Source organism: Crotalus tigris, unplaced genomic scaffold (assembly GCF_016545835.1).
Source record: "Crotalus tigris isolate CLP2741 ecotype Arizona unplaced genomic scaffold, ASM1654583v1 scf7180000017674.1595824, whole genome shotgun sequence".
Taxonomy (NCBI): domain Eukaryota; kingdom Metazoa; phylum Chordata; class Lepidosauria; order Squamata; family Viperidae; genus Crotalus; species Crotalus tigris.
In genome coordinates, this window is record NW_024096559.1 from 1,381,933 (window position 1) to 1,394,985 (window position 13,053).

The window sequence follows — 13,053 nt, forward strand, 5'->3', positions numbered from 1 at the left end:
TGCAGTGTCCCAGGTCCTGGGTTGGTCGTCTGCAACCTTCCTAGGGAGCTTCTAACAAGCAAAGTCAACGGGGGCAAGCCAGATTTGCCTAACCACTACATGAGTCACTTAATAGCTGTAGTAATTTGCTTAATAACCATGGCAGAAAGAGTAAAATTGGTTGCCTATTGGTCTCCGGGTCCAATTCAAGGTGTTGGTCATTACCTTTAAAGCCCTATATGGCCCAGGGCCAGGCTATTTGTGAGACCGTCTACTACTTCATAGTTCCCTACGTCTGGTTAGATCCCACAGGCTGGGCCTCCTTCAGGCCCCGTTGGCCAAGCAGTGCCATTTGGTGGGGCCACGGAGGAGGGCCTTCTCTGTGATGGCGCCCACACTTTGGAACCAGCTCCCCCCGGAGATTAGGACCGCTCCCACCCTGTTGGTCTTCCGTAAGCTACTTAAGACCTGGCTTTTCCGGCAGGCCTGGGGTTTATAAAACCTGACCCCTGGATGATTGTCTTTGTACTGTTGTCCTGTTATGTTTTATGTGTTTTTTATTGTTAGCCGCCCAGAGTCCTTCGGGAGTGGGGCAGCTTATAAATTTTAAAATAAATAAATAAATAAATAAATAAAATAAAATGGGGCACAACTCACTTAACAACTGCCTTGCTAAGCAATAGAAATGTTGGGCTCAGTTATGGTTGTAAATAGAGGACTATCCGTAATTGGCAGTTACTTTAGTAACTCTAGCTTTCATTACAGGTCATCCTCAATTTGCCACGGGTTATTTAAAGGCCATTCAAAATTACGACAGCTGGCAAGGGTGCTTTACCAACATAAAGCACTTCCGGCCATCTTAAAACATCACTGCATCCCCCCCACAATTACTCCATGACCTCATTACAGATATTTGGCAGCCAGATTGCCAACCAGAGTGACTGGTTGCCAAGTGCCCCACAACCATTTGCCATCTGACCACTTGCAATCTTCTCTGCAGGCTTCCCCAGAAAGCTGGATAGAAAGCAGTCAGGAAAGATTGCAAAGGAAGGGGCTGAAGGAGGGCTGAACTCCTCCTGCAGGTTGCAGAAATCTCCATTCCTTTAGGCCCAGAAAGGATTTCCGTTTTATGCATGGAGGGAAGGGGAAATCCTTTGGCAGGCTGCAGAAACAGAATTGAAATCTTCCCTGTGGGCTTTTGAGCCAAAATTCCTTGGGAGGCAGCTCTTTCACTCTGTCCACTTAACCACCCAGAAATATTGCCGGGATTGTGGTTTTTGAATGAAGCAATCATGTGGCATCTTACTTAACCACTGCTTCACTCAGCAAGCAATATTCTTGTCCCAACTGTGGTTGTAAGTCAAGGATTACCTGTGCCCCTAGAAGCAAATGCAACAAAGTTTTAAAAGTCAACACCAATTAAAACAATAATCTTGTTCAAAATGAATGCAATACAGATTTTGACAATCCAAATATCACTCCCTGGTTCTGAGATCAAATCAGCTCATAAATAGCACAATTTGTGGCAAGATTTATATATATTAAATAGGCATGAATTGTATTATGTGCCTCTGCTAAGTGAGCTAGAATGGAATGAAAAGCCAAATACAGCTTCATGGGATGTACAAGAATAAAATTAAAAAAAAAAACATACAACACTAGCTGTTCTCACTTAGAGACCACAAGACTAATCCAGAACATGTTTCATGCCAAGCACAACTGCTAATTTCGGTGCCACCCACTGCTCAGTACAACTAGACCAATACATCTGGTACTATACAGCCAATTCCCAACAAAGTAGCTATTTACCAATAATGAACAATCCCTGTGCTATGCACTAATTCTGAATATACTAAGTACTTTGCTATCCTTATCTATTTATAACTAGAACAACCTTAAAATCATTTAATTATTATAATCATCTTACAAATCTGGAACCAATGCCAAGATATGAAAAACTGTTTGAAAAGGGCCCACTGAGAACCCAACCAAACCCTGACTGTCTATGATGCGGGAATGTCACATCTAATGACTGATCCTCATGGCAGAATACAAACATGACTCCACTGATCTACACATTATACATGTGGTGTTCAGGTGATAAAGAGGACACAAAATAGCCAGCTGGAAGGAAAGGCCAATTTTGGGGGAATATATGTGTACAAAGTCAAGAGAAACAGAATCAAGCAGAACTCTTTACCAAGAGAAAAGTATTATTCCAACACTTACCAACACGTTGATATTCTCCTTCTGACTCAGTAATGACCGTACCTCCTCTATGTCACGGTTAAAAATGGCTTGGACCAGAGGAGGCTATAAAAATAGAAAACACTAAGATTAAATTAAGAAAAAAAATCAACCATTAATAGCAGAAACCCACAAATCTGAACAAAGAATTTTACAAAGCGCACTGTATCTTAGGTCCTTAGACAGAAGGGGTGATGTGATTGAATAATCAGCTTCAAATAGGAGGCACATTTGGACGTTTAAGATCACATCATGGCTGCTCACACAAAATATCCGGCATTCTGGATACACTCCTTATAACTGATTGTTTAAAGACCATTTGAAGTTAAGATGGCCTCAGAAAGGGTGGTCTAGTCTGCAAAACACTTCCAGCCACCCTAAAATGTCAGATCCCACTCTAGCCACATGACCACACTTCAGGCACTGGGCCACCAGTTCACATTTATGACTAATTGCAGCATCCTGTGGTTACATTACTGGTTTCGGCAAAAGATACCTATTTGGGAGAATGGGTTCGCACTTACAACTCTGTGAGTTGCAACTGCCATAGAGACAATTGTAAAATTGGGTCCAACCATATGGGTGCCTCAACTTATAACCATTGTGACTTACAACCAAAATTCCACTTCCAAATGCATTTGTAAGTTGAGGATGAACTGCACCAGAAAGCAAATGTGCTAGTTTTTTTCTGGTCATCTCGGCATGTGCAGTGTGTAATCCTTTAGTCACAAAATAATCCATACCACCATTTGATGAAGAGGGTAGGATAAATGAACTGATCATAGCTACCATATGCGCAAGTTCCTTTAAGGCAGTGGTTCTCAACCTTTTTAATGCCGCGACCCCCAACCGGTCGTAAGTCGAGGACTACTCAACCAGTCGTAAGTCGAGGACTACTCAACTGGTGCAGCACCGTTTGCAGAATGGGACTTTCGGCGGGCTCAGCAGGGCAGAGACAGCCTGGACAATTCCTATTGGCTTTTGAAAGCCAATAGAATTAGACTCTATTCAAGAGAGTCTATTCTATTGGCTTTCAAAAGCCAATAGAATAAAAGGGAGTAGCACAGCTAAGGAAAAGGGGAAAAAAATGGCAGACTGCGTTGTTTGGTGACCCCCCGTGAAATGGTTGTTCGACCCCAAATGGGGTCCTGACCCACAGGTTGAGAACCACTGCTTTAAGGTGATGGAAGAAGAGAAAACTACTGTAGACCTTCTTTGCCATTTTTCCACTATACATGCAAGGGGAAGGCTTTGGATATATTAGTCACGATGTCAGTAGCTGGTCCAATCAAAAGACGTACAAAAGAGATGGTTTGCATCCATCAAAAATAGGGACTGAGTTACTCGGCTATAAATTCACAGATTTTCTGGAGGGAAATTTAAACTAAACAGCGGGGACAGGGAGTTAATTGATACGGAACAACCCTGTCCCCGGCAATTTAAAAACTATCGGGCTATCAGTGCATGTAGCATAGATGTGTGTGTGGACAAGAATACCAACCTTGCTATCAATCAAAATGAAGCCTCTAATAGCGAGTGCCACATAAAGTGCACTAACCAAATAGGTGGTAAGACACTAGGGGAACTCAGGCACCACACAGGCTATGTAGAAAGGAAACACAGAGCCACTCACAAAGGACTCAAATGTTTATACACCAATGCACAGAGTATGAACAGCAAACAGGGTGAACTAGAAATTCAGGTTAATGAGGACAGATACGATATTGTTGCCATTACGGAAACATGGTGGGATGAAACTCACACATGGAACACACAGCTAGAGGTTTAAATTATTTAAAAGAAACAGACCAAATAAAAGAGGAGGTGAGTTGCTCTCTATATAAGAAATAACTACATCTCCCACAGAAATAGAGTACAACAATGATAAAAACTGTCTTGAATGCATTTGGGTCAATATAAAAGGGGGGGGAATGACATTGCCATAGGTGTATACTACAGACCACCCAACCAAACAGAGGAAATAGATGAACTTTTTGCAGTCAGCTAATAAGGTATGTAGGAAGCACATCACAATAGTAATGGGGGACTTTAACTACCCTGACATCAACTGGGAGACAAACTCCGCACCAAGTGGAAGATCAAACAGGTTCCTGGCAAACCTAGCAGACAACTTTGTCTCCCAAAAAGTAGAGAAGGGAACTAGGGGATTAGCCATTTTGGATCTAATTCTCACTAACAGAGATGAAATGATAGACGGTGTTGAAGCCATAGGAACCCTGGGAGGAAGTGATCATGCAATATTAGAATTCAACATTATAGAAGCACAACCAATAGAACACAGTCAAACTAGAGTCTTGGACTTCAAGAGAGCTAATTTCAATAAACTTAGAGAGGGCTTGGGAAGGATTCCATGGATGAGAATCCTCAAGGGGAAAACAACTCAAGAAGCTTGGGAATTTTGAAAAATGAGATAATAAAAGCACAGTCTAGCACAATACCAACAAAGAGGAAAAAAACAGCTCTCAAAAGAAACCAGCATGGCTGCATAAAGAACTCTCTGACAAATTGAAAGATAAAAAGGACAAGTATAGAAAGTGGAAAGAGGGGAACATAACTAAGTCAGAATATCAGCAAATAGCCCGAGCCTGCAAAGATGAAGTGAAGAAAGCCAAGGCTCAAAATGAACTAAGGCTTGCGACCAAAGTCAAAAATAACAAAAAAAGCTTCTTTCAACATGTAAAAAACAAGAAAAAAGTGAAGGAAATGATTGGTCCATTAGTGGGTGGAAGTGGCAAGAAGGTGACAAGCAACAGGGAGAAAGCAGAACTATTTAACTCGTTTTTTGCATCTGTCTTTACACAAAGGGAAAAACAGACCAACCTATCAAAAATAGTGCCATAAAAAACAGAATAGAACACAAGTTAAGATAGGCAAGAAATGGTTAGGAGCACCTGTCCAGCCTAGATGAGTTCAAATCCCAGGACCAGATGGATTACACCCCAGAGTTATCAAGGAACTGGCAGATGTGATCTCATAATCACTGAACTATATTTTTCAAAGATCCTGGAACACAGGGGAACTACCAGAGGACTGGAAAAGAGCTGATGTAGTTCCCCCATCCTCAAAAAAGGAAAAAAATGATCCAGGATTACAGACCTATCAGCCTGACCTCAATACCTGGGAAGATCCTTAAAAGATAATCAAACAATGAATCAACGAACACCTAGAGGCAAACAAAGTCATTACTAAAAGCCAACATGGGTTTGTCAAAAATAGATCATGCCAGACAAATCTTATTGCATTCTTTGACCAAGTGACAAAATTAGTGGATCAGAGGAATGCTGTGGACATAATTTACTTGGACTTCAGTAAGGCATTTGATAAAGTAGATCACAACCTACTACTTGACAAGATAGAAAAATGTGGGGTAGACAGAATCACCACCAGATGGATCCGTAGCTGGCTGACCGGCCGTACTCAGCGAGTGGTCCTCAATGGAACTGCATCTATATGGAGGGAAGTGTGTAGTGGGGTGCCCCAGGGCTCTGTTCTGGGCCCAGTACTCTTCAACATCTTCATCAACGACTTGGATGAAGGGATAGATGGGGAACTCATCAAATTTGCAGATGACACCAAGCTGGCAGGAATAGCCAACACTCCAGAAGACAGGCTTCAGATACAGAAGGATCTGGACAGACTTGAACACTGGGCACTAACTAACACAATGAAATTCAATGGTGAAAAAAGCAAGGTTCTACATTTAGGCAAGAAAAACCAAATGCACAAGTACAGCATAGGTGGCACCATGCTCAATGTACTACTGTGAGAGGGACCTCGAGTCTAGTAGACAATCACGTAAATATGACCAGCATTGTGCTGACCTCTGCAGAAAGGCAACACAGTGCTAGGCCATTACAGAAGGGAATAGAATCAAGATCACGTGGGTATTAATACCCTCTTTAATGCCTTGTTACCCACCCTTGGAATATTGTCATCCGTTTTTGTCACACGATGTCAAAAGATGTTTGATATCTCTAGAAAAGAGGACAGAGAACAACAAAGATATTAGGGGACTGAGGCTAACATATAGGGAACGGTTGCTAGAATTTGGTTGTCTAGTTTTAAAACGAAGAGAAGGAACAAGATGTGGGACATGATTAGCAGTGTTTCAATTTCGCAAGGGCTTTGCATAACGAAGAGGGAATTAATCTTTCCCAAAGCACATGAAGGCAGGACAAGAAGCAACGGGTGGAAACTAATCAAGGAGAGAAGCAACCTAGAACTAAGGAGAAACTTCCTGACAGTGAGAACAATTAATCAGTGGAACAGCTTGCCTCCAGAAGCAGTAAATGCTCCAACACTGGACGTTTTTAAGAAGAGACTGGACCGCCATTTGTCCGAAATGGTGTAGGGTTTCCTGCCCGAGCAGGGGGTTGGACTAGATGACCTCCAAGGTCCCTTCCAACTTTACTATTATTATTATTATTAAGAGTTCACAATTTTGGCAATCCATTATTTGTGGCTACTGTGTTATTCTGCTCTTTTCTAATATCCTACCTGCGAAGAGTACAGAAGGAATAAATGTGTTGGGAGCATGCAAAAACAACACAAAACCGATTTTACTGCAATAAAGGGCCTCCATCCTTTCTTCAAGCCACAAGATAAAAAGAGAGAAAGAGAATGGAAGTTGTGTATCTTGCTGATCTTTGAAGGAGGCAGATGTTCCTGCATAGACTTTCCTGAACTCTGTGCAACTTGCCACGGTCATGGGATATAAGGTAGAATTTACATCTGTTGATCTGGATCATCAAGATCTGTAATGGTATGCCAGAATGAGGCTGGGAGACAGGAAGGAGAGCCATAGACTAGACAACCACATGTAAAAACTGTCTCAGGCATAGAAGAGGGAATAGCATGAGAAACATTTCAAAAGAAACTCTATTTAGTTTTCCAGAAGATAAAAGGAAAGGAGAATTACTTTCATCAGTCTTGCAAGATCCTGTGAATGTAACCTTATAGTAACAATAGAACTAGTACTCCTGTCAGGTAGTCCTTGACTTATAACCATTCGTTTAGTGACCAATGTTACAACAGCACTGAAAAAAGTAACTTATGACCGTATTTCACGCTTACGACTATTGCAGCATCCCCAAGGTCACCCGATCAAAATCCAGACACTTGGCAACTGACTCATATTTACGACGGTTGCAGTGTCACAGGATCATGTGATCACCTTTTGTGACCTTCTGAAAAAGCAAAGTCAATGGGGAAGCCAGATTCATATAACAACCATGTTACTAATTTAACAACTGCAGTGATTCACTTAACAATAACAGCAAGAAAGGTCGTAAAATAAGGTAAGACTCACTTAACTATCTTGCTTAGCAACATAAATTTTGGGCTCAATTGTGGCCGAAAGTTGAGAAGGGGTGTTGTCTTACCTGAATGCCTTTTCTCAGCATGACGATGGAGAATCCACAATAGAATGGATTGATCCTTGTCTTCCTGCCCAGAGACCAAGTCAATCAACCCTTTGCCACGCCTCTTCCCCTGGGCCAGTATCCCCAGTCTTGATGAAGGCGTAGCTGTTGATGACCTTACAATGTGGTGGCTCAAAGAAAAAAGTCCCCTCACACAGGACCTGACGGACCTAAACAGGGGGGAGTGGATTCTCCATCGTCATGCTGAGAAAAGGCGTGCAGGTAAGATAACGCTCCTTCTCCAGCATGACCGATGGAGAATCCACAATAGAATGGGACATACCAGAGCCTCACTGTCCCTGTGGGTGGGAAGTAGTCTGGGCCTGTGTCCCACTATCTGGTACTACTCTCTGGAGAACTCTCCTACCAAACGAGGCATCTGCCGAGGCAAATCAATCTAGTTTATAATGCCTCACAAAAGGTGAAGGTGACAACCATGTCACTGCCCTACAAATTTCCTTGATCGACGCTTGCGTCGCCCAAGCCACTGAGGTCGCCGTACTTAACTATCTTGCTTAGCAACATAAATTGTGGGCTCAATTGTGGCCGAAAATCGAGAATTACTTGTGTCTCCCTGGGCTAATAAGAACAACATTACCTGGCCTCTTATCCCACCAGTTTATGAATCAGAAAGTCAAAAGGATCAAACTGTCAGGAAGATCTTTTAGTTAACATGGAGAATTTCATTCTAGCTATCCATTCCATGTGGCATGAATCTGCAAATCAACTGATTTCTTAAATATGTTGTAATTTAAGGTAATGTATTTTTTATGGATTGTAACTTTTCATGAAATATTCTGGATAGTGGGCATGTTATAAGTACAGGTAGCACTCGACATACGACCACTATTGAGCGCAAAAATTCTGTTGCTAAGCAAGACATTTGTTAAGAGACTTTTGCTCCATTTTACGACCTTTCTTGCCACAGTTGTTTGCCACCAACCATATTGTGAAGTTCACAGATGATACAACAGTAGTGAACCTTATTAATGATGACAAGGTGGAAGCTTACCGCAAGGAGGTTGAGGGGTTGGTGAACTGGTGTAAGGAAAACAGCCTAGTTTTAAATACCGGAAAAACCAAAGAGATCATTGTCGATTTCAGAAAAGGCAGGCACAGCCACACGTCTCTGGGTATTAATGATTCACCTGTGGAGATGGTTACCAGCATCAAATTCCTGTATGTGCAGCTAATGAGTAGGCTGGCTTGGTCGCTCAACAGCGAGACACTGATGAAGCGGGCACAGCAGCGCCTGCATTTTCTGTGTCACATGAGAAAAGCACATTTTCCTTCCCCTGTCCTGACCACTTTCTACAGCAGCGGTTCTCAACCTATGGGTCGCGACCCCATTTGGGGTCGAACGACCATTTTATGGGGGTCGCCAAACAACGCGATCCGCCATTTTTCCCCCTCAGGGCGCGGCACACATGGGGGGCGGCACGCATGCGCAGCGCGTCCGTGTGACGGGGTCGCCGTTACACAAAGGTTGAGAACCGCTGATCTACAGGGAGACAATCGAGAGCATTTTGTCATACAGCATCATAGTCTGGTTTGGAAGCATCACTGCTTCAGACAGGAAGGCGGTGCAGAGAGTGGTGAGAATGACCGAAAAGATCATTGGCAGTTCCCTCCCTCCCATCCAGGACATAGCAGAGAAGCGTTGCTTGAGCAGGGTCCGCAAGATTATCTGGGACACTACACATCCTCTTCACGACCTGCTTTCCTTGTTACCTTCTGGGAAGAGGCTTCATGGTATCCGTAGCAGAACATCCAGATTCAGCCAGAGTTTCATTCCATACAGCATTAACCTTGTGAACTCTCAAGCTTCCTCCTTCCGTTATATATTCAAGATGGACAGTGTTTAATATTTATTTGTTATGTATATGTAGGGGTGTGGGTCTATACATATGTTGTATATAGTATGTTTAGGTGTATGTCATGTATGTGTTTCACTTTGAGAGCGGGCAACTAAATTTCATTTTGATGTGTGCCATTGTGCCCACAGTAAAAAAATGACAATAAAGATTATCTTATATCTTATATCTGTTAAATGAATCACTGTAGTTGTTAAGTTAGTAACATGGTAGTTAAGTGAATCTGGCTTCCCCATTGATTTTACTTGTAAGAAGTTCAGAAAAGTGATCACATGACCCCACTGCAACCGTCATAAATATGAATGTTGTCAAGCATCCCAATTTTGATCATGTGACCATGGGGATGCTGCAACAGTCATAAGTGTGAAAAACAGTCATAGGTCACTTTTTTCAGTGCCATTGTAACTTTGCACTGTCACTAAACAAACTATTGTAAATCAAGGATGACTCTATTTTAAATTATTACACAAAGTTATATCATGGTTTCTAAATCACCATAGTGAAGTTTACACAACACACTAAGTAAAAATGAAACAACTATTGTGCGTAACATAATATGCAAACTTTCCCTCAAGCTCTTTTTAATACCTCTGATGCAAAACATAGTGACGATTCATTGGTTTCAACTTCTATCCTGCTTACTTCACTGTTATAACTACCTTCCAGGAATATAAATATTTATGTTGGCTGAGAACATCAGGTCTTCCATCCTATACAACAGCCCACACACAACAACATCTATGCAGAGTATAGGCTACCTAACTTAAATAAATTCAGTAGAATAATTAGAGGTTTATGTCTTCCACGTGATTGTTGGCTCTTCCATGATGGAAGGCATAAGACACTATGCAGCAGCCTGATTATATACTTCATTTTCTTCCTGGGTACAAACTAATGATGCCCAACCTTTTTTCCAATAACTGCACTTGGTTATGCAATTGCAAATAAGTGGAAGAGATCTGGATAAACCTCAATTTAACTTTGTGATAGAAGAAGCATTAAACAAATATAGAATAATAATACATAATTATTAAATCATATGAACTCGTTGCATTACAATGTAGTTTACATGACTATTCTTCATGTATATAATCATTCTTCAGTCCCTTTAAAAACTAAAATTCAGCAACAACTTTTATAGGTAGTAAAAGTCTCATCCAAAATTTTGGGGGCGTCATTCTGAGGCCTCATTCTGCATTACTCATCATGGGGAAATGTTGGACAGACAAAATGAATGGCTACATTCACACATGAAAAGCAAACGATTGCATATAATGGTATGCCACAAGGGGTATATTTGCATATCAAAGAAACACATGATTTATAGTTTTATTATATTAACTTAATTTAATTACATTTACATCCCACCATAAGCTGGCAATTCACAGCAGCTAACACCATATGAAAAACATGAAAACCACCACAGTAAGTTTAAAATAAATAAAAGACAAAATACATAACACCAAACCAAATAAAGAACTATGAATGAGAACAATAAAAATAAAAAAATACACTGACTACAATGCTCTTCGAAACACCCCAGTCTTTAACATCCTCCTGAACAGAATTAAGGAAAGACCCAGTCTCTTGGGAGGCTATTCCAAAACAGCATATCTATCTTCATATCTTGCTTCTTAGAAATATGGAATTGTGGCAATTTTCTTCCTAGAATGATCTAACAGGTTGGGACAATTCAAAGTGAGCAGGCCTATTTAGATGGCAAGCTAAAAGAAGCTATAAAGGTCAAAAGCAACATGTTCCCTTTGCTTTATGTATTATACAATTTGTATAATTTGTGACAGCATAGTCAATTTGCACCATGATCTGGGAAACAGCAAATATTTTTATCCACCATAACAACTTGAACACCTTCCCACCAAAACTCTTCTGCCTTCACTTATACTTCACTTTTCCTCCAACCAAATGAGGTGCACTATACTATCCAAGTCCAAATCATCCAGGAGTATGAGAAATATTATCCTAGACCTGTATCCAAGCTTAAACCCTGATTCAAAAGGGTCTAGATAATCCACTTTTTCAAGGATGCTGTATAACTGATCTGTCACCATTATCTCAACTACCTTCCCCCAAAAATTGAAGTAAGAGACTGATCAGATCCAGGGTTGGCCTGTTTAGAAGGGGGAACACTAAAGCTTCTTTCAAAACGATTAGCAGCTCCCCCTCCCATAAAAAGACAATGAGAATCTCCCAGAACCATATCCCCATTACAGATAGTCCTCGACTTACAACCACAATTGAGCCCAACATTTTAGTTGCTAAAGAAGAGTTACGTTTTGCCCCATTTTACAACCTTTCTTGCCACAGTTAAGTGAATCAGTGCAGTTGTTAAGTTAGTAACACGGTTAAATGACTCTACCTTCCTCATTGACTTTGTCAGAAGGTTACAAAAGGTGATTCCAAGACACTGCATCCATCTTAAATACATGCCAGTTGCCAAGCAATCAAATTTTCATCATATGACCATGGGGACGCTGTAACAGTTGTGTGAAAGATGGTCATAGGTCACTTTTTTCATTGCCACTGTAACTTTGAACAGTCACCTAAATGAATGGTTTTAAGTTGAGGACTACTTGTACTGCAAAAGTCAGGACAGGCAGAGAGTCAAGTTACAAGTTGCAAAGGATAACCTAGATCAGTGATGGCGAACCTTTTAGAGACCGAGTGCCCAAACCGCAACCCAAAACCCACTTATTTATTGCAAAGTGCCAGGGCTGCATCAGCATTGTGGTGCCCTCGGGGGGGCAGGGAGGCGCCTCTGAGTGCCGCCTCTGGCATGCAAAAACCGGGGGCGCAAAAATGGGCCACTATGCTGCAAGGTGCAAAAATGGCCGCTGCCGCACCGCAGGGTGCAGATACAAGGCACTGCACCACGCAAGAATGGGGCAGGGCTAGTATCATGCAGGCACTAGCTCCGCCCCATTTGCAGCGCGTGCGTGCTCACGGCCCCGTGCGCACAAGCACACATGTAAAATGCTTCCCCCTCCCTTTTCTTCCAGTCCACCAATTGACAATGGTTGATGACCTCTGCTCTATCACCTCTACTCGAGCTTGCTAGTCGGCCACTTTGCCTCCTTTGTGCTGGGCGGGCTCCTGCTCCGGGCAGCGGTGGCGGCCTGATGGACCTGCTGCTGGCAACAATGGCGCATGTGCCAACAGAGAGGGCTCTGAGTGCCGCTTCTGGCACACGTGCCATAGGTTTGCCACCACTGACCTAGATGCACCCTACCCACTTCCTCAGGATTCATAGGACAAGAGAAGTTCCACATAATATGGCAAGATTATCTACATCAATTATCTAATCTAGCTATTCTCAACCTATGGTCTGTGGACCTGTAAGGGGCCACAATGTTGTCATGGGGATCCGCAAAGGCTTGAAGAAAAATTATGATTTAAATCTTGTTAAGTCTTGGTGGTCCATGGCCGTGGTCACAAAAGGTATTTAAAGGGGGTGATGAAGAAAACGTTGAGAACCACTTATCTAATCAGCACTA

At 42.0% G+C, this 13,053-nt stretch overlaps 1 protein-coding gene across 3 annotated transcripts in view; it reads right to left on the reverse strand.

Moving 5' to 3' along the window:
- Positions 1-13,053, reverse strand: part of ANKRD52 (ankyrin repeat domain 52) — a 92,737-nt gene that overhangs the window by 71,620 nt on the left and 8,064 nt on the right. For 2 of the 3 annotated variants that reach the window (XM_039337373.1, XM_039337374.1), the window contains exon 2: positions 2,209-2,292. In XM_039337373.1, the coding sequence (XP_039193307.1) occupies positions 2,209-2,292 (84 nt within the window). Of the gene's footprint in view, positions 1-2,208; positions 2,293-13,053 lie in introns of those variants that run through there. The other variant, XM_039337375.1, reaches the window with a different exon arrangement.